Source organism: Leiobunum rupestre, chromosome 6 (assembly GCF_980474605.1).
Source record: "Leiobunum rupestre chromosome 6, qqLeiRupe1.1.hap1, whole genome shotgun sequence".
Classification (NCBI taxonomy): Eukaryota; Metazoa; Arthropoda; class Arachnida; order Opiliones; family Sclerosomatidae; genus Leiobunum; species Leiobunum rupestre.
Window position 1 is genome coordinate 35,523,872 of NC_143389.1, and position 23,217 is coordinate 35,547,088.

Sequence of the window (23,217 nt, forward strand, 5' to 3'; positions counted from 1 at the left end):
AAAAACATCCATCGACCAATCGCCTTTCGTCCGAGGAATTGTTTTTGGCTCATCGCCACTACTTTTCTTATGTACCTAGTAAATTGGCAGAAGAAGTCACGTGATCTTTGTAGCCGCGTTACCGAACTATTTCCATCCGCGCGAAAGGGGGAAGGCAAACGAAATTACATGGCGCACGAAAATTCTAAGTAGTACACTTCTTGTTTCATTTATATACTTCTGGTCATACCCTATATTATCTTCGTCGGCAAAATTACTGCGAGGTTAGTTTTATACCGATAAATACGAGTGAAAAGACGCGTTTTAAATCTCAAATTCGAAAATAACAACCTTCAGAAACGAAGGGAATGTTTTTAATCGCCAATTTTATGTACGTTTTCAATAATTTATCATGATTTGGCCAAAGTAAACGTTATTTTTAATTTTCCATAAGCCTTCGCTGTCGGCGGGCAGTGCTGCCAAAGAATAGAATTGGTGTGTGATATTTCAGTATTTAGAAACCTAGTGATTTATTAGGGGATCTTAAAATTAATTTTGAGCGATAAAATACGCCGTCATGTTAGGATATAAAAGTGGGTAAATAATCCTGCTATACCTCACAATGTAAAAGTACTGTCACGCTCAAAAACGTCATTTTGAAATCGAGCAATTGGCGAAACATCATTAGACAAGATTAGTGTTGAGAGAAAAGGAAATGTGTAACATTTTAAAATATATTAAAATAATGAAAAACAAACTGGCGAAGCTTTCCCAAATTTTTTAATAATAATAATCAGCTAGGCTAATTTCTCAAGGCACAACCTTAGGCCTAAGTCATCAAGCGACTTTTAAAGCCTTTAATTCAGGTGGCCGGGTTACAATGCGTAGGAGGATGGTGGCAAGCCATTCACGCCACGCGAGCCAACAGCTCCCTACACTCACTATTACCGTTAACCTCAACAAGTTTTTATGGAAGGGGAAACCGAATATCTCGGGGGAAAACCCCTTAAACCAGTGGGGAGAGAACTTGCAAACTCAACGCGGAAGGAGTTTTTCCGAGTTTTCACCCAGTGCCACAAGCTGGGATCGAACCCGGTTCCTCTTGCTGCGAGGCGAAAGTGCTAACCACTCCACCACCCCAAATTAAAAATTCAACGTCGTCGAAATTTATATTTTCCCCCCTTTGGTGCGGTAACTCTCAAATTGCCCCGTGATTTCTTATACACCTGCTCAACATACTTTTTGATATCTTGAAAATACCATTTGGTAGAGCTCGGGTAATCGGATAAAATTAACGACCAAAATTTCAATTAATCATAAAAATTCGATAAATTGTTATTTATGTATATTATTCGCGACTATTATACGATTTAATACTCTGGGCACAAGTTAATGGGCAATAATAAGAGCGTTTTTAGCGGCGAAGAGGAAAAGTTAGTCTCCAAAAATCTATAAAATTATCGCCTTCGAAAGGAGAGAAAATGTTGGTGAGTATGGGCGGAGAGAGAGAGAGAGAGAGAGAGAGAGCGAGAGAGAGAGAGAGAGAGCGAGAGAGAGAGAGAGAGAGAAAGTGCGCGCGGGTTTCGCTCCCCCAGAATCAGTCGCTCAAACAGAGCCGGGATTTGTGGCGTAGGGAACAGACGCTTAGGCAGCCTGCTCCCGCGAAAAGATGGATCAAACTTCACTGCAATTGTCGCGGCAAAACAACGAACCAATCTGACACTTTCCATTTCTCTGTCCCGCATCGTGTTTTATTTGGTTTCTTTTATTTTCTATCGTTTACTTTAACGTTTTCGTCCGCGATATAATGTCCGAGAAGCAAATCACTCGGAGACACGTTCGACTGGAGAACTTTCTTCAGAAACAATTATCGGATGAATATTCCAGAGTGTCCTGGTACGAACCGTGCGTTGTCGTTAGTCAAAATGGTAAACCGGCCTACTGGTAAGTGTCACCTAAGTTGTAATTATGAAGGGGCATCGTTTTGGAACTTATTCGACCGCGATTACATTCCGCTAATTGAGTTTGGAAGGATATATCGGGCTACGAGCCTCGAGCCCCTGTAAATTAGCTTCGTTCTTGGCGGGGAAACAGACGATTAGGGGTAAAATATATTGCGAATTAATACCTTTTCTGGGAAATAATTTAATGGTAAAACTAGAATTCTAAACGGGGTCCAAATCAAATCACGAGGGGTAAGACACTCTGCGAACTCGGTGTACACTGCCGGGCCCGTACCTTTGACAGTGCTAAATGGAATTCGCGAACTCTTGAAAATATTTAGCTTTAACAGTGCTAAATGCACGAACCCGGTGTGCAGATTATCCGAGACTGTCTTACCCCTCGTCAAATCAGACAACTAGTATTCTAGTAATTAAATTTACAAAGTGAGAATAAAAATAATTAGGAAAGTCAGTCATATTTAAAAATCTATAAAATATAAAAATAAGAATTAATTATAGTAATATAAAATAAAATAGAATACACGGGCTTGTCACGGCCGTTCGTTTAAACTCGTTTAAAAATATAGTTAGGAAATGCGAGTGTAAAAATAAATTTTATAAATAAGTTTTCCTTTTTTTAAAGAAGCGACCTTGAAAATTTCAAATTTGATTATTCCAGTTTTGTGGTGGTCAGCGACGAAAAACTGTACGTGGTGGAAAACCCTCCCAGACAAATCCAAGCCACCGTCCACTTAGCTTCGATCAACGCTATTGACGTCGTAAGTTTAATTACATCACGAATACCAACATTAAACGTTTAATATAACCGGTATAAATAATAAAGACGTGTCGTAAATTTAGAGGGATGAAATACTTTGAATTCTTTCCCGCTTGTCGCGGCTATTTCCAAATGTTTTCCTTCTTTTGTTGGCTATTTAATTGACGCGAGATACGCCGGAGACAATTTCATTTTCTTTGATACCAACTTTGTTACTAACCGGTTAGCCGCCAAAATGTTTCCTTATCCGTATACTGGGAAACATTAGCGTAGCAGACTCTGAAATTATTAAATCTTCCCATAGCGTAAAGTTATAAATTATATCACATTAAATTTAGATTTCTTCGAATTGTTATTCAGCGTATATCCTTGGCCTAATCGCGTGTAATAAAAAGCTGGAGCGACGAAATAGGCAACGTTTTTCCGCCTGACCTCCTCCCTTTAATCCCTCGCAAACTGTACGTGAGGTTTACCGTTTTCGGTTTTCGTTTCTTACGTATTTTTTTACGCGTGGATGACACGAATGTTTTGAAATTAGGGAAATAAACGCCCTCGCGTCGTTTTGACAATGAAAATGGCTCACGCCTGGAAATATACCGTAAATGTACCCACGTTTGTTGTCGGGGGAAATGTAAGATTGGATTTGCCGCTTCTGATAGTATTCGCTTGTTAGATGTAGGTCGGACCGTATTTCGACAATTTATGAAACATTTGTTTTATTATCTTGTCAGATATTGGCATTGTAAACAAATGAAGTTATCTATTTTGGTCGCTGTTTTACGCGCTGGATAGAAGTAAATTTAGAGATGTCCCTGTTCATTGCGAGGGCCGCGACCTTCCCAGGGCTCTTTCGGGGTTGTACACTTAGCTATAAACTTAAATTGCTCGACTCGAAGTGGAAAAGTATTGATACATTTTACCATAAACAATTACGCGGAGAATACCAAATCATATTCAAGTGCCCGAGATTGATAAATGATAAATAACTTATTCGATCAACGTAGCTGATGAATATGTGTAGATCTTTTTATTAGAAATAAAAAAATCCTAAGAAGTACCCTGCGTAACATAAACAGATAATCAAAGTGGTCATAAAAATAAGACAAACGCTATATAGCAATGGAAAACCCATCAGTATATCAATAATAATAGTGGTATGGTGGAAGAGTGAAGTAGACGATGGGAAAACACCATAATGTACATATTTTGTTCGCAGTTTGCTCGTTTATTCTGAGCGCAATCGTCGCTCTTAGCGTAATGTGAACTCGAAATTTCGCGTATCAACTGTTCAATTTGTCCAAGTTTAGTTTTAACTCTAGTTAGGCAATTAGTCGGCGAAACACAGTGCGAACTAAGCCCTAAATAGGGACGCTTCGCTCGACAGCCCGCTCAAAGGGGTCAAACCCGTATTGCCCTACATAATTCCGTTTCCGAATTTATTCAGGTTTTTACGCGGTCTTTACTTCTCAAAAACGAAAGGTGCCTTTGTAAGTGAAATGCAGGGTTTATTGGGTCGCCCACAGCATCGGCATATGGCCTTCCTCTAATAACAATTAATTGATTTCGGATATATTTAGCCCGAAAAGATCATTTGCTCGTGCCAGATTTTTCTCCCTGCTAATCGCGAAGGGGAACTTTAATTAAAGAGAGAGAAAAAAAAGCACACAAAGTGAACACAGAACGGTGGCCTTTTCGCGTTGATCTTTCAATCGCAGAGTACACGCGGAGGGGGACACTTTATTCTAGAAAAGGAATGGGCTATTTGTTAATCAGGTATAAGATTTAATTACAGCGAGGATTAAAACCCCCAATTACAGGGATATATTTTCGTTTTGTTTTTTGGTAATTAAAAACCTTGATGTACGTTTGTAATTAGTAGAATACACGAAACGACGTTTTTAAACCTTTTAAATATGGGGAGGATATATTTTGTTCATTCTAAAGTGGCTCCCAGATATATTTTGAGTAGTCTAAAGTTGCACGCTGCTCCTGGAGGATTTTTGAAAATTCTTAAGTTGCTCGCTCCTGGATGATTTTTGAAAATTCTCAAGTTACTCGCTCCTGGAGGATTTTTGAAAATTCTCAAGTTACTCGCTCCTGGAGGATTTTTGAAAATTCTTAAGTTGCTCGCTCCTGGATGATTTTTGAAAATTCTTAAGTTGCTCGCTCCTGGATGATTTTTGAAAATTCTCAAGTTACTCGCTCCTGGAGGATTTTTGAAAATTCTCAAGTTACTCGCTCCTGGAGGATTTTTGAAAATTCTCAAGTTACTCGCTCCTGGAGGATTTTTGAAAATTCGAAAGTTACTCGCTCCTGGAGGATTTTTGAAAATTCTCAAGTTACTCGCTCCTGGAGGATTTTTGAAAATTCTCAAGTTACTCGCTCCTGGAGGATTTTTGAAAATTCTCAAGTTACTCGCTCCTGGAGGATTTTTGAAAATTCTCAAGTTACTCGCTCCTGGAGGATTTTTGAATTAGTCATTCCTAGATAATATTTCAAAACCATAAAATCACTCTGAAATTGATCTCCGATATTTTTCGATGCAACTCCCCGATATTTAAAAAGTTTTTGAACTGCTAGCCAAAATGTTTCTTTAACAATGCTTTCCCATTTTATTATAATAATGTTTCTTTTCGTACATTTTCGTTGAAATTTATAAAACTGTTAAGGTTAATAAATCATGGTCACGTGTTAACTAAACTTTCATCTCCGTTTGCTATACACCTAGAATAACGATACCATCTGTCTGGAAACCGCTATTCATAAATTGACATAAATACGAATGGTTTAATACGCGCCGGCAAACTCCATTTAAAAAGTACAAGTCTCGCTTACATCGAACCAAAACATGTAAAAGAGCAATAATTAAAAAAGGGAGGGTGGACAAGGGCGTTGTCCGCTGTCGGACCGGACTTGGAAAGTTTAGACACCCCGAAATCCCACATTTTGCAAACCATTATACAGTTTGCCATCGAACTTGTAAATTAAACCAACAGGAAACTCAATTTCAACAAACATTGTATTCCGAGGAGGAATCATAATAAATATCCGGTCTACAGTCCCTACATTTTCCAAATACACTCCCTCGTATAGATTTTAATAACAATGCTAGTCATAGTCTCCCCCCCACCCAGTCATTCCTCCGTATATATATATATTTTTATATATGTATATATATATTTTATATAATATAATTTATGATTGCAATATTTATTGGTAATCGAAAGGCTATATCATTAAGCCGTGTACAAATACGAAAAACCAGGGAAAGGAGAGACACCGAAGTGTACCCTTGAAAAGCGACTAGCCGCCGCCCCTGACCCACTGACCATGGTAACCCTTACCGCTGACGTTCGCTACTTTGCTGGACAATTTAAATTATACTCGTTCAATGTAACCCGAAGGAGGGGGGGATAGGGGGGAGTCGGAGTTGAAAATCGCCGCCTTTCCCCGGCGAAAGGGGAGAAGCCAATGACGTGCCAGCTTCCGGCCGTTTCCATAGTAACGGAAATACAATCGCCACGTGATCGATCCCGCTTTTTATACGTACCGTGTCCGAGAGTTATAATATAAAGTATTTTTTGGTCACATTGATAATTGGCATTGGTGTTTAAAGACTACGCGTAATTTTTTATTATTAATAATTTTTAATGCCTTTTGAAACCTGTGGGTCACGTTAAACACCGTTTCATAAATATTAAATATATATTAATTTTACGAGAAACATGAAAGGATACTGTAAATGTTCCTTAGTTCAATTTTTACTAGAAAAAAATCTATTTTTAAAACTATGCCAATATTCGTTAATATTTTGTTAATTTATAATTCTAAGAGATTATATCTGACGATTCTTATTGTCAAATAGGGTCTTTGAAGATTAAATTTCTGGGAAATTTCCGCCGCGATATTTTTACAAGATGGAGTAAATATTTAGGAAAATGCAGTTTGCCAAGATAAACTGTATTTTTGGCTCTTTGTAAAAGAGCTTTTATTTATAGCTAAATTTCGAGTAGGTCAAAAAATAGAGAGTCAACAATGCCTGTAGAAGTGTTCAAATAGCAATACACGAGCGCGGTACACGTAAGCCCACACTACCAACTCGAAGGGGCAAAGCCTAAAGATATCGAATATCAGGAACTCTACAAAAAATAAAAATAAGACAGATAATAAAAACAACGTTAAAAAAACCCTCAGTTTATCAAATAAGTGTATTTAAAAGATAAGTTAGGACACGTAAAGGTTATTACACCAAATGGCAATGTCCTTAAAACGCGACAAATATCAATAAAAATAAAACGCCATTGAACTTTCGCCATAATCGCGTTTCCTAGTTTTCTAAAATAGCTGTCATAATCACGGACCCTCAGCTTCTCCTTAAACAATACGTTACGGCCTACGTACGGAGCTTTAGCTGACGCGTGGGCATACCCAATTAAAGAGGTTAAACCAAGCCCCCTGGAAGTTCAAACGGAAATTTTTGAACGAAACGTCGGCAAAGCGGTGTCGAAGTCTACACGCTGTCGTTCGGAACGTCGGTGCTTAATAAAACATAAAAAAATATTTCAATGCCAATGACGTCACGTTTCAAGGAATATAAAGATAAATAACTTTCTCAATTCCTTACAATGTGACAAGAATTTTCAACTTTAAAAAAGAACTTAAATTTAACAAAAATCTTAAGCAATCGAATTTTTTTCAGGCGCTCTTGAAAAAAAAACCGCGCGACCTGTCAATCTTTATCTTTATTTGCACAAGAGTCCTTCCGACACCGTCAATTGCTTTCTTTTTGTCTCGTATTATTTTTTCCCCTTTTCTAAAGAGCTTTGCCAAATCAATAAGATATCCGTGCTCGAATAAAAACCACTAAAGATAGAGAGCGGAGAAGGGAAAAATTCAAGGTTTCGTACAAAGAATATTTATGTATTACGCGCGCGAGGTTTTCGGGGAAGGTCGACCAAATAAAATAACGACCTATACGAATGACAAAATGAATTTCACTCACTGTTTCCTCTGTCGTGGAGGATAAGTTTGAAATAACGAACTTGAATATAACGCTACAAGCCTACAACATTTGAGAGTAATATAAAAAGCATAAGGATAACGGGTAGAATTCATTTAATTTTAATCGATTTTATTGATCTATAATAAACCATGGAGTTAATGTAAGGAGTCGTGATGTAAACAAATTTAACGGAAGAATGGGGTTGACAATAAAGGGTGTAAACACCAGGTTAACCCCTTGAAACAGCGTGATGACCTTCTATTTGTGACTTTGACGCCATCTCGCTGATTCACGTCCGAAAAAAGACCCTGTGTCAACCCCTAATCTTCTTTTTTCAACACAGTGACTCCGTAATATTACGCAACAGTACGTCTCCTTACGTTTTCTACACGCGTATACATTTCGAAATAAAAATAATATACATAGAATTTATTGTTGTAGGCTTAATCTTCCTATCACATTCGTTATATTTTATAAGGAAAAAGATGAAACAATTGTATTTTTTTATTCTTCCTTTCATTGTAAAATATTATTTTGCAACCTCGTAAAAATATGAGATAAAAATGAAAAATTTAAATTTAAATAATTGCATTAAATTGTAGTTATTTGATCGAGCTATTTAACAGTACTAGGGGCCGTTCACAAATTTCATAATGAAGTAAAGAGCTGGTAAAAACGTTACTAAATGTTACAGGGGGAGAGGGCAGGTTCTATCAAATGTTAAGTGACATATTAAAGTTTTAAACTGGAACCTAAATTATCAATTATTTTAACATACAGTCGCAATTTAGTACCTGTTTTTCTCATTTATATTGTACGATTAGCTTGCTACAAATAAAATAAATGAATAAATTCGGTTGGCGTATTTGTGAGCTAGTAGTTCCGGGACTGTGGATCTTTCCAACTGTTACTCTCATTACGAGGGGAGGGATGTTGAGAAAGTTAATTTGCTGTAATTCGTGAACAGCCCCTTACCTGGAAAATCACTTATCTGCTATTTAGTTAGTGAGTTAGTGAGATAGTGAATAAGTTATCTTAATAACCCAATAATTTTTATTTTCCGCCGCCATTTTGTAAAATGGCGGATAAATTTCGATTTGTTTTGTGTTTGTTAGTTTTGATTGAAATCCAACGCCATTTTTTAAAATGGCGGATAACAATTATATCCGTACATTTTAGTCGTTTTGCTCAAAGTTTCTATATAGAAAAATATCGGCGTGACGTATGTCGACGTCACCCATGCTTTTTCCTACAGACAAAAAACTGCCCTCAAAATGGCGGCCATAACCCAAAGCTACAGAGCGATATTACTCTATTGAAATCAGAAGCCATTATGGAAAACAGCTGCGGGTACCTTAGCTCATTTAGTTTAAATTATCTTCATTCAAAAAAAGTGTAAGGCAGATTCAACGAAGCCTTCGTTGAAATGTTATTTTTTTTACTAATAAACAAAAATTTTATTGACAGAACAAAGAATACAATAATAATAAAAAATATTTACAAACAGGAAATAGTCACCAGGGGGAAAGTGTTTACCACTGAAGCCGCGGTACCACGTTGTATGGCGATAGCGATCCGCTGAGTTAAATATGCGAAAGTTAAAATCTATTTCATTAAAGATAATATAACTTCAGGTATTTAGTGTGCAACACCAACTTTTGCATCTCTGGCCGCTCTTGCCTTTGGCTTTAGAGATGTTTGGCGCCACTGTACAGGGTAATTGGAAAATTTTAAGGGGTCTTCCATAAAGATTGCTTTGCAGGTTATATTTCCTTTAAGGGGAAAAAACGTGGAAATCGCAATCTTATTCAACCTTGGGAAACGTTTATCTAAAGACATTTGGCACAGAAACGTTAAGCACTAGAATTTATTATAGAGATAATAAAATATTATTAAGTAGAATTTTTGAAAGAGATAAATATTTATAATTTCCGAATAAATTTACTCACTTCACTATTACGTAAATGATTTCTACCAGCGTTTTAACTACCCACTTCTTGGAAAATTTGGTAACATATCCAAGGATCACATATTGAATTTAAATTTATACAAAAATATCGGAAAAAACCCGTAATTTTTTTCTTGTAACTAACTCGGCAAGATTTCACGTTCTCGTTTTAATAACAAAGCACCCAATTTAATGTTCTAGGAAAAACGACCCTTAAATATTGAATAATCACAATTGCGGGTATCTCTGGAATTAGAATTTTCAGTTTACATAGAGCCACGTAGTGGCCAACGCGAGAAGCTAAAAAATTAATGAATTTTTGTCAGTTAAACAGACGCTTTGTGATTAATCACCTGAAAAGCCAGCAGTTTATTAACTTATGACGTTGGCCGTAGCATCGTAGGTATACGTCATAGCTAAGCCCCGCCTTGAAACAGCCGCCATGACATTAACTTGACGTCACAGATCACGAGGCAAAACGCCGCACGATCTTGGGAAATAACCACGGGACCACCATGGGCGTCTTAATGTCATGGCCGACCTATACGCGTTACCATGACAACGAACGCGAGCCACACCCACGAGCAAGCTACGAATAGTTTTAGGTTTAAAAGGCGATTTAATTGCGCAGCCAAGGTCCGTAACGCTAAATATTGGCCGGGAAAATTAAAATTAAAAATTAAAACCTACGTATAAGGAAAATAATCTCCCTGGTAATATTCCATGAAAATGTTTTATAATACGTATATAGCTACGAAACCAATCGGTACCGGTACATTAAGCCAGCGAAAAAACAGATGGTTGGCACTTGTGCTCTGAAATAACAGACATTACGGCATTTGCTGGAATAGAAGTTCTCTTACCTTGAGTATTTACCGTAATTTTAAAAATGTTCTTGCCATTTTGAAATAAAAATAAAATTGCTCCGATTTTCATAAAATAATTGATATTCTTATTGTATTTTGGTGATTTAATTTTTTAATGATTTCCCCGTGGTTTAAATGCCACGTAAACTTTTCAGAAATTTTACGTCTTGAAACAATTGTTTAGATTAAAGGCTATCGTGTTCACTGTGTGCTCATAGCAGCATCGTGTTTTTGAAATACATATGACATAAAAGACAGCAAAGATGACGTAAGAGAAGCTACTAAATTTAATAAAGTGTTACTTTCTATAGATGAGTTTCATCATGGCATGAAGTATTTTTATTGCTATTTTTTGTATGGTGATTTATAAACAGTTTAAAATAATGAACCGTATGTTAAAGGGAATATAACCTCAGGTATTTGGTGTGGAACACCAACATTTGCAGCTCTAGCCGCTCTTGCCTTTGGCTTTAGAAATGTTTGGCGCCATTGTACGGGAAATTTGAAAAATTGTAGGGGTCTTCCATAAAGATTGCTTTGCGGGTTATATTCCCTTTAAAGAAAAGATAATGGTTTTTTAAACATAATTTGCCAACCCTTCTTTGCTTTTCTAAAAATTCTGAGTAATCCATTTATGGCATTGAAATTTAATAATCGAAATAAAAACCACAAACAAATACATTCTATCGTTAAAATATTTAAAATAAAAATATCTTAATTTAAAGATTTTAACTATAATTTTCAAATTTTAATATTTATACATTCTATCGGTCTACCCTCAATTTCAAATATTCGACTATTTGATCAGGTAAGATCGATTAGATTCGAATCGAATAATGCTTAAAAACGTTCGCGAATATTCAATTTGGTATTCCATCCAATTATTTGGTGTCACCAAATATTTAGTACACCCCTACTTTGTACAAACCAGTTTTAAAATACGAGGAAATGATTGTACGTAATTATCGATTGCTAAAATGTTATAGGCCGCCAGCCAAATAACCGAAAGTTAAAAATATAACATTTTCTATTTCCTTTGACCTTGGGAATATTACGAGTATTTTTAACCTACAAACGACTTACAATTTATTGGAAGTCGCTTGAGAGAATCAATGAAATTATCTTTATTTATTATCAAATAATAAATTAAAACTAGGATTTATTTTTTTAGTTTTTTTAATTTGGTCGGTTTTGGCGTTTTTTCAATTTGGTCGGTTTTGTCGTTTTTAATTATGGTCGGTTTTTTAGTTTTTTATTTTAGTCGGATTTGTAGTTTTTTATTTTTGTCGGTTTTGTCCTTTTTAATATTGATCGGTTTTGTAGTTTTATATTTTGGTCGGTTTGTCGTTTTATTAATTTATTTTAAGGATTTTTGGGCGCTTCAGCGGATTTTGGATTATTGCATGATTTTGGTGTTTTTTGAAATATTGTTCGGTTTTGGCAGTTGGTTATATTTTTGCGATTTTTTTTGATTTTCTGCAATTATGGCGTTTATATGGAATATTAAGTGGTTTTCGAGTTTTTTACTATTGAACGGCGCAGAATAAATCATATTAATACTAAATTTTATTTGGTTTGGTACTGTCCAAAGTATACTGGGTTTTACCCTAAATAATTGACCGAAATTGGCACCAAAATCAATTAATAACTGCCGGGTCATCTACTGTAACTCTATGTAAAGTTTTAAATCTAAACCAGCTATCGTGCCACTCAAATTAGTACCAAATATTTTCGAGATATGTACAAAATATGACCAATATAAAAAATTTGGTTTAAAAAGTCGAATGGAGGAGGAATCACATTTTCGCCTACTTCCGTCTATCCAGCGTATCTTTTAGTTGGTGCTTCGGATTATTGAGGCAAGAATTGACTTGGGATGCGCGGTAATTGGAAAGTGGACTGACGAATAAAGAAAGACTAACAGTGAATATGTTTGTTCGGTCTCTCTTTCTTCGAGACGGTCCTTTCTGTCAGGCCACTGACCAAAGAATGGACAGTCGGGGTCATTTCTCGAATAAATCAACACAACCGCCTTTCTTCCCTTGTATAGGCCGGTTTTATTGACCTAACGGACCCTCGTATCATTTTCTGGCGTAATAAAGTCAATATATAGGCTGGGAAACTCAACGCTGTGTATATATAAGACGGAGATCGTAAAAGATATTTTGGGATAAAATATATTTGATGCCAGACAAAGATAAGATAATAAAGGGGTCAATCTCCAGCCCTCCCCTTCCTCGGTTGTCGGATGAGCCTATCCTTCAAAGTTATAAGAAGAATTATCCGTTCTAAGTGTAATCGGATTAAAATATTAAGGCTGATACTTACGCCTACATCAAGCGAATCTTCTTACGAAATTTTCGAAAGATTGTAAATTTAAACAAAAATATTCAAAATAGAGTCGATTTTTTTTATAATGGCAAAGTTATAGTATTTTTTGCAATAATAAAACGTATGCCGTAATATTTTTTGAACATAATTAGATTTATCTGTTTTCGGAACTGGTAGGTGGATAAATTATAAGCTATCTCGGGTTCGTTATCGTTGGAAATTGAACTCGATCCGGATATCAGCGTCGCCGGTTTATTGTTATGTAGAAATCATTTTGAATACGGATGGTAAAATAAAATATAAATATCTAAATTAAATCATATCAGGAGTTCATCTAGATAGAAATTTTTAAGTATCCTTTAGTTGCAGACGAACCCACGCAGACGAGCTACGTTTTGTAAATTGTATGTGGAGCTGAAGTTTAATTTCATCATGACGCTACTTATCGTGGAAAGGCAAAACGTTTGACTCTTCACCCCCTTAATTACGTATTTATTATATTTTGATGAACTCCTGATAAAACCAATTATAAAATTTTCGAGATTACGGTATTTGCTAAGAATAGACTTGGAATAAAACACCACAATATTATCACGGATCAACAAGCATATTGTTGCTTTTTTTACACGTTGTGCGAATTAACGACCGTAAGATTAGAGCATAGCGTCGATTTGATTTGGGTCGGCGGCGGCGTTTCTCTAAATTCATCCGGCGGCGGCGGCACGGCGCACCGATTTTGCAAAAATCCTCGGCGGCGTTGGCTTTGTGTTCGGCGGCGGCAGCGGCAGAGGGGCTAAAGTGTCTCCCCATTTTGAAAATTTAAAAAAAAAATTCAAAAACATTTTTAAAGGAAGAAAAATAAAGTAACGTAGAAAATCTCAAAAATATCAAAATTTATCGTCGGCGGCGTCGGCAGTGCGCCGAAAAGTAAATGACTCGGCTGCGGTGGTTCGGCGCCAGAGAAAATATCGGCGGCGGCGACGTTGGATTGGCGTCGCTAGGCTCTAGCTAAGATATCCAAGTGAATTAATTAGCCCTATTTATTTAAATGATATCCCCAAATTAATAATAATAAAAATAATAATAATCATCTAGCGACTTTTAATGCCTATTAGGCATAGTATATAGTAGAGTATAGTATAGTATCATTTGATTTCAGTACCACTTCATAATGAGTTTTTGAAATAAGCCAAAACAAATTACCAAAACTAATAACCCATTACCGGCTCTCGAAAATATCAGGCGCTTGCAAATTGGAAAAGCTAATCGGGTCAGGAACTCTTAAAAACCGTTAAAAATGTATGTGCAAAAAGCGTAAAATTTTCCAATTTGGAAATAAGCCTCCCTCCCCCACGTCTCTAAAAGGCCATAGTTCGAGAGCGTCTCGCGAAACTGGAGTAAAAAGTTGGCTTCACACCCGATCGAAAATAATTTGAAAAATAAAGTTCGCCGAAAATTCGTACGCGAAATAATTTTCCGCTCGTCTATTTTCCGTCGAGTGTGACATCAAGCGTACGCGGACGGAAAATATAGTCTATAGCGTAATTCGGTCAGTTCGTAAATTTGACAGGCAGCGCTCGAGATTTTTCCGGCCGAATAAATTTTCGATTTTTGAAACTAACGAAAGAGTAAAGTAGCAAGTAGCACGTCATCGAGTTGTAAGCCTCGCGTCGCTCTAACCCTTTCTCTACAATTTATCGGCGCCCTAACTGTCTTTAACCTACTTTCGTATTAAGTATTATACACGTGCATTCTACAGTGTTCGGCATTTTATTTGCCTCTCAGCCCTAATAATATTCAAATGTTATCGGCGAGGCACTTCACTTTTATTACCAAAATCGAAAGGGTTTTTCTAAACGAGCAAAAAATGGCCGGCATTTCGATCGTTCATTTCATCATAGACTTTTTACGCGGTAATCGATAGCATTTTTAACTCAAAAAATTGTCGTTATCGCGAATTCATTTAAATGCGATATAAAATTATAGATTTATGTATTAGATGTCGCAATAATCTTCTAGTGGCTCTATACCGTAAACAATCGATATGCCTTAAAGTTCGACTTTGACAGATTTATAATCACTCGAAATGTTTACAGAATTTCTTAATCGAAAATTGTATTTTTATGGTTATAGAATTATAACCATATAGTAAGGATTATCGAAAATAAGAATTAAAAAACGAAAACGTGAAAACATCCCAGAAAATGTTTAATATTTTGGAAAATGAAACTCCGAGAAAGCTATACTTGGATGTTTTAAACGCGCGGCCAAAACGAGAACTACATAACTTTTGTTGGATTTGCGTCTAAGCGGACGATTTGCAGACGAAAATCCAGAAGTTTATGAAATTCTTGAGGCTAAATCACTATAAGTAATTAACTAATATCATAAGTAACATAATAACATAAGTATGACAATTAACGAGATTTAAAACCAAACTGATTTTCATAGTTATTGCGCAATCAAGATGTTTTCTCAGCACAGAGCCCTCTAGTGTCTAAAATACGCGAGACTTTCGCTAAGCCGAAATATCTGGTTTCGATAGATAGGCGGAATATTAGGCTAAAAGGATAAAAATTAAAAAAGTTTTTCTCGGTACCACGAGCTCATGTCTTTTTTATCACGCGTGATTCGCACGCGGGCTTCGAAACAAAGCCAAAGCCCCTCGTGACTCCAGAACGTGCTCTCCGATATTAGGCTTAAATTTGTATCAAAACGTATATATAGTCGCGAGTCCAAGTCACAGTCAAAAAATGGTTCGATTGGAAAATTAGCATTAAAGCAATAGGGAGTGTCATACTTATTGTTATTATGTTACTTATGCTAATATCGAAATCCACGTGGCAACGTCGATACATAGATCTACAACATTTTTTAAATTTTTAATTAAGAACGTACATAAAAAACCTTAGAAAAAATATTCCTTAATTAACTCGATAAACCTATCGGCATATCGATATCAAATTAGCCAAATGACGAATCCTTTGATGTCTTTCAACGGCCATGGGGAATATTATTCTCCTTCCTAATAACGAGGTAGACACGGGCGAAGAACCGATCGTGATGTATGGCAAGGCCATCATTAAAAAGGACACATATTAAAGAGGGTGGATTGTAATAATAATAATACTTGGAAGGAGCCCCGGTCAACCAACGCCCAACTGTTGACTCCTCGGCAAGGCCTTCATTTGCCCGGAGCCTCCTTTACACCGAAGTCTAACTAGCAGGGGAACTAGAGAGGGAGAGTGCTAGAGAGGCAGAGTGCTAGACAGGCAAGCTTACAAAGATAAAAATACTGAAACTCCAGAATTATTTCACACCACTGGCGAGTTAGCTTGACGAAACGCCTGCAAAGCATCGTGGAAGTCTAGACGTTCCTGATAAAAACGTCGGATGCTAAGCCTTTGTATTAACCTTGAATGCGCCGACTAACATAGGGGGGGGGGGAGGGTATACATTTATGGGGAAACAAAGCCTTTGTTGTTTGTATCGAAACTACAACCGTTTACGGGACGACAAGAAAACCGTAAAACCACGAGTGAGCGAGCGACGCCAGAAAAACCGGACGAAAACAAAATCCCTATAAAAAATTCTCAGCACGCGCCCGAAACAAACTCATTTTCTGTCGAAAAACGTATCAAATTATAGCCCAACGGGGCACCCATTTACGAAGTAGACATTCTCCAGTACATCGACTCTCCTTAACGGAACATTCCCGCCTTCCACGAGCTATCGTCTTCGTCGGGAGGCGAAGGATTGTGGAAAGCAGGGCGTAGACGTTAGGGAGCGGTTAGATCCATAGCGGTTCGCCGTTGCTATACGCGAATGGCGAGCGTTAAAGTGGAATAACGGGACTTTTATCACGTATATCTACTGCCATCTTCACTCGCGTGTCTACTGACACGGTGAAGTGGTGAGGACTTAGATGGGAGAGTCAAGATAGAAGAATGGAGAATACGGACAGCCCAGGCAAAAATACAAAAAGCACGATGACAAGGGCAGAAGAAAAAGTATGATTTCAGCTCCGTTAGAAGGCGCAGCACGTACCCTTCTTATCTCGGTCCTTTGATAGCGTTAAATTCGCTCTAATCGGAAATTCTTCAAACGAAAGCTTTTAAGAGTTTTCGGGACAAATTAAATTTAAAGAATCAGAGCCGCCTGTACTGTCCGTACACAGGGTGCTTCCGCGAAGTCTGGGACCAATTCGGCAGCGGGTTATTTGAGTTAAATTGAATTCAAAATGGCTAATGAACGTGGGTGAGAAAATACACCGTTTTCAAGATGTAGGTTTCTTCGCGACTACTAATTCTTAATAAAAGCTTTAAGTTTTTTCATCCATTTCGACTTAATGAATAAGCCCGGGAATTTGGGCCTTAAGGGGGAAAAATACAGTAAAAGCTAATTTTTCGTTCAAGCTGAACGTTTCTGTTTTAACATTTACATAATTGAATTACCTTTTTCTTATTAGGCTGAACCTTGCTCTAGTGCTTAAAATAATTTTGATAATTCTAATATTAATAGTTAACGAGATATAAGGTCCTAACTAAAGGGTTGTTTGGGCGCTTGCCCAACTTGCTTAGCTCCGGGGGTCCGAATTAAAACGTAATAACTTAATTACTTTTAAATTAAAAATTGTTAAAATTATTTTGAGCACTAAACAAGAGGCTATTAATTTTTTAAATTAAAATACAAAATTAAAAGATTTCAGCTTGAAATAGCGCGAAAGTAGACAATGGCCGCTGTAGTTAAGAATCAGAAGCACCCTGTGTAGTCGAGTCACGGCTTACTTGATAGCGTTTCGAGGACGTAAATTATTAGAAGATTAATATCATCCCCGCCGTTATTAACACTATCAAGTTACAATACTTTGGGACGTGGATCGAATGAATGATTTAAAACAACTATTTCAGACGAATAAATACTTCAAAGTACGACTGGACGGCAACAGCAATCGGTACAAGTTTTCTTTTTCAAAGCTTCAACAAAAAGCCGCACTTATCAAATACTGTTTAACCCTATACCGATACTAAGTTCGTAATAGGCGCCCACCAAAAACCCACTTGATAGCAGCGGTGGTAGGTGTCGGATGCGCCACGTAATTTTCGGGAAGTCTCTTTCTCCGGTTAGAGGATTTTGTATGGCATCAAAGAACGGCCCTAAAAGCGTGGTATAGAGACCAAATTGGAAAGTAGCGACCAGGAACTCGGTAATAATTTAATTAGAATTCCGGTGTTTGCAACGAGCAAATCCGCTGGAGCTTTGTTTATTTACAAGGATGTACTCGCGGGCCACCAATTTTTTTTATTCCGCCAGAGAGAATAAAGACTAAGCGGTGCTCTAGTCATTAAAGAGATGAAAGCGCTCAACCCGCTCTGAACAAACCTCGATTTGAAATTTACTTCCCATCAGCATTCAAAAATAAACAGTTTTCTAATGTAACTAGCGAAATGAGGACGGGGGTAGCGTTCTTCCATACATACGTAAACTAATCGATAAGCCTTATTTCAAAACGTGTTAAAAGTCGAGGCTGACTGTCGAGCTAGACCGAGATTTGATACGGAATTTATAATCGCGAAAATATATGTTGGCCAAATCGCGTTCGTATCTGGGTTATGGAAATTTTACAGCGTTAAGGAATTGCTATATCCACAGAAATTTCAATCCACAGAAAATTGACCAAATATAAAAAGCAAAGGATGATACACCTACTTTTATACCCTACAAATGAAGATTGTTGATAAATTGTGTTTTTTTTCTGGGGAATATTCTAATTTATCGTAAATTTATTGAGTATAATCTTCCAGAGATCAAACGGAAAGCGCATTGCGAAATAATAAAAATGAGTTACGTAATTTAAACAATTTTAAATCACCTTTTTTACTTCGGAGCTCGTTAAACTGAATTTGTGAAAAACTTGTTTTACAATTTAAATGGTATAAAATGAAAATTTATTGGCATTTTTACGGAATAAACCTGATAAATTATTCTATGTTTTTAGAAGTAACACAAGTAACATTATAATATTATATATTATATTACCTATTACATTACACTGAACTACCTTACATTCATTAAATTACACTACACTACACTACATTGCATTACATTAAATTTAATTATACTACACTACACTACACTACACTACACTACATTACATTACATTAAATTACATTACACTACACTACATTATATTACATTACATTATATATTTTGTTATATTATATTATATTATATTGTTATATTACATATTACATTACACTGAACTACCTTACTTTTCATTACACTACACTACACTACACTACATTAAATTACATTGCACCAAATTGCATTACAATACACTGCACTATATTACACTACATTACATTACACTAAATTACACAACACTACATTACATTGTACTACATTACACTACTCACATTACATTACATTAGATTTACTATATGATGTATCACATTATATATTCTTACGACATTTCCAATTGTGTTTCCATACTGACATCTAGGAGCAACAAACACATGGTGAACGCAGCTAGCCTTTAAACCCGCTAACGCAGTGCTGTGTACAAATTTCATTGGACGAGCCTTTACGCTGATTGTTTTACGGGTGGGGAGGGATACAATTTCCGAATTTTCCCCTTCCGACGGTAGCAGGCGCTAAAGTCTCTAACCAATGAAAAATGTACACAAGAAAATGAACGACTTTTGACGGGTTGCGTTCTCTTTGTGCGGGGTGCTGTGTTTGTTGCTCGTAGCTGACACTCAGTTGAATCATTAGTAACTTAATAAAAATAAGTCGACCTTTACTTCAAGTAAAGACGATAATATACAACTCAGTTTGGTTGAAAGTTCAAGTCGGAGTAGGTCGAGATTGTCAGTGTCGAATAAATAAATGAGGAACGAAGAGGCTTAGTACTAAAACAATAGGAAGCGTCATACGTATTGGTCATATGTTACTTATGGTAGTACATTATCGTCTTTGTGGTAGTATATTTCGGCTTGGCCATATTTTAAACCCTAACGGCTCTTCGCTAATCCTTGATTGCGCGATAGCTTTGAAATTCGTTGTTAATAATGATAATCAGCTATGCTAATACACAAGGCACCATCTTAGGGCAAGTCATCTATAGTGATTTTTAATGCCATTAATTTAGGTGACCGCGTTATACCGCGTAGGAGGGTGGTGGAAAGCCATTCATAGCACGTGAGCCAACAGTTGCCTACACTTACTATTAACGTTAAACTCTAGAAGTTATCACGTTACTTATGGTTAAATCTTGGAGTAGAAAAGTTGACTGGAGCGGAAAAAAGGGTGGGAAGTCTGTAAGCTCAACGTTACCCAGAATCCTTTGCTCCGAGGTAGTGGCACCTTAGTGTCGCCCTCATTCGGGTTTTTATTGAAATAAAATTGTAAATATTCGCCATGCTTTAATTTTGAAGCTTGGAGTAGTTTAGAATGAATTTTTTATTTCCGATTGTATTAGTTCTTTTTTATAATGGATTGTTTTAGTTTAAATTTTTTGGATACCAACATGATCGCACATATATCAAATTTTCAAAAATTATTAAAAAAAATGAAGGTAAATTTTGTTCTATTATCTAATATTGTAATATAAACCAAGGCCTAACAAGTTTTTTTCTCTTTTATAAATTAAAATTATTAATTGAATCACATTTGCAATTTTTATAACAGCAGTACTTTTTCATTATGAACAATTCTAACTGTCAATGGCTAAACTATATAATACCGTCTTTAAAACATGATTTTGATTGTTACAAATTTGTCATTCAAACCTTTAACGGTTTGTTCGGCCTTGGTTCTATAAAATCAAGATCAAATATTCACAACACCCTTGGAAATAATTCTCTTTTTCGTCGCTAGAGTAAGGTAAATCGTGGGCCCCTACCAAAAACGCAGTGCATGCTGGGAGGGCTTAGGCCGAATTGATGGGGGAAGAGACTCAATGCTACCGATATGGGAATTTCCCCTCCAGTCAACTTTTCTACTCCAAGGTTAAATCTAGGAGCAACAAACACAAGGAGAGCGCAGCTAGCCTTTAAACACGCTAACGAAGGGTTGTGTACGAATTTCATTGGACGAGCGTCACGAGCCTTTACGCTGAACGTTTTACGGGTGGGGGGGGGGGGGGAAGACAATTTCCGAATTTTCCCCTTCCGACGGCAGCAGGCGCTAAAGCGTCTAGCCAATGAAAAATGTACGCAAGAAAATCCACGACTTTTGATGGGTTGCGTTCTCCTTGTGTGGGATGTTGTGTTTGTTGCTCCTAGGTTAAATTAACAGATTTAATTCTAAAGTGAATAAATTATTCTAATGGGAAACAAGAATACGAATAAATTCGACAGCAATCTGGTTTTTTGTAGGTGAACGATTTCCCGGATTTCTTAACCGGAGCTGAAAGAGACCAAGCTCAACACATTCGGGTGACGTTCCGCGCCAACGCCGAGAAGAGAGGCCACCTCCAACAGACGCGGTCGGCGGAGGGCGACTACGCGGAAGTGACCCGGGCCGCCACCACCACGTGTTCCTCGTCGGCGGCCAACTTCAGGTCCATCTCGGTCCTCTCGGAGCAGGCGTCCACTTGTTCCGACCCCGGACCGGAAGGATGTGACGTCAAGGGAAGCAAACAGCGAGTCAACGGACTCAGTGAGTCTTCTATTTCCTCGCGGGTAACGCTAGCCCACGCCGGCCAAAGAGGCTCGTGGAACGAAAACATTGAAAAAAATCAATGTTGAAAAAAAAGCTCCTTTTACCCCTGCTTTTACTAAAGGCTAGTTCCCACTTGGCGAATTTTTGAGACAAATAAAATTTTTAAAAAGGTCGCTGGGGAAGCGGTTCTCACTTTAGCGCGAAAATTTAAAAACGTTGAAAACAACTCGCGCGGGTTTTTAGTAATGTTTTAGGCCTAACATAAAATATCAGTTCAAAATGAACCAAATGGATGTTCCTGTTGATAATTTCAATAAATAAACGATTCTATTCGTGAGATAATTACCTTTACTTCAGTATCTTGGTCAAGTTGGCTGAGCCACTTTTCTAAGGACCTAGGCTTAATAAGTGACGGACGGGAGCGGAATAGATCGAGGGAACGCGTTTTCTGATTGGCCGAAGCTTTTTATCGCCAAGGTGTGGACGTCAAAAAATAGAACATTCGCTAGATACCGCGAAGACGCGACTTTAGCGGCGATTTCGAAAAAAACCGCAAATTTTATTCGCGAGCGTCAATTTTTTCGCTAAGTGGGAACTAGGCTTTAGCGTGGCTGCGCGTGAATTCTTACCGTGGGCGGATTACTCCGTAAAAGGCTATTATAATAAACAACATTTAAATTGTTTAATCTTTATACAGTCAAAGCTATAGATTTTAATTAGATTTTATCACGATGTAATTATATGAGAGTGTACTAATATTCAAGGAAGTTATCTCGATTCTATCATGGACCAAGAATCTAAAGGGACTCAATGTTCAGGCCGAGGGGTCGGACACTTGCCATTATTTTGTACGGGATTTCGGGATTTCGTAGAGATTTTGGCGATTTTATCTTACTTTTTGAACTGATTTTGGGATTTCAATGTTAATTTACCATAGAGAGAGTTTAAAGATTTCGCGATTTTAGACAAAGTGTACGGGATTTTGGTAAATGTCCGACCCCACGGTTCAGGCTTTAAAAAGCACGCGTTAATACTGGGAATAGGAAAATCACGGGTAATTTTAGTTCAATGTGGACAAGCTTGGTGTCGCTGAAGTTGATTTCCGACGTAGACTTTTGTAGAGAAACTGGAGCGTTCACGTTCAATTTTGACTAAATGGCGGCGTTGTTGTCGGTTAAATGATTAGGCTTAATTTTGGAAATTGGGCCTTTATAAGTTTAAGTAATGGTAATTAACCATTGTGTTAAGTAAAAATAACCAGTAAGACGCGTATGGCTGAGGTTTTTATCCAATTCACTAGAATACATTTCATTTCTAAACTTAAAAAATTTAATGAACTAAGCTTAAGCTAACTTTCTCGCACGTACTGTCTCCTAAGCCCCAACTCGCAGTGATAGTTGAACAGAATTCATGAGGCATTTCAAGGCGTCTGATGTACCTCAGTAAGCCTTCCGATTTAGGTCACGCCTACCGTGTCAACATATCGGCAACAGTGAGTCCCCCTTAATTCTTGGTCCATGATTCTATTGACTAATGACTAGCAAAGTGGTTAATAAGAACCGTTGAGTCTATTCAATTTTATTGCTGCCAAATTTAGCTGTTCATATCCAATATACAAATTACTTGGTCACCCCATGCTGCTATCTTTTCCCCACTAAACAATGGGTACGTTCAGTTGAGCTTAGCGCTGACATCGATTTCTTACT

The 23,217-nt window shown here is 37.1% G+C and overlaps 1 protein-coding gene across 1 annotated transcript in view; it reads left to right on the top strand.

The window, feature by feature from the left end:
• The first annotated feature begins 1,607 nt into the window (after nucleotides 1-1,607).
• Nucleotides 1,608-23,217, top strand: part of LOC149940762 (uncharacterized protein C12orf56-like) — a 28,702-nt gene continuing 7,092 nt past the window's right edge. The window contains exons 1-3 of the mRNA XM_090178825.1: nucleotides 1,608-1,923; nucleotides 2,602-2,701; nucleotides 21,226-21,508. Coding sequence (XP_090034951.1) covers nucleotides 1,787-1,923; nucleotides 2,602-2,701; nucleotides 21,226-21,508 — 520 coding nt within the window. The 5' untranslated portion in view covers nucleotides 1,608-1,786. The remainder of the gene's footprint in view (nucleotides 1,924-2,601; nucleotides 2,702-21,225; nucleotides 21,509-23,217) is intronic.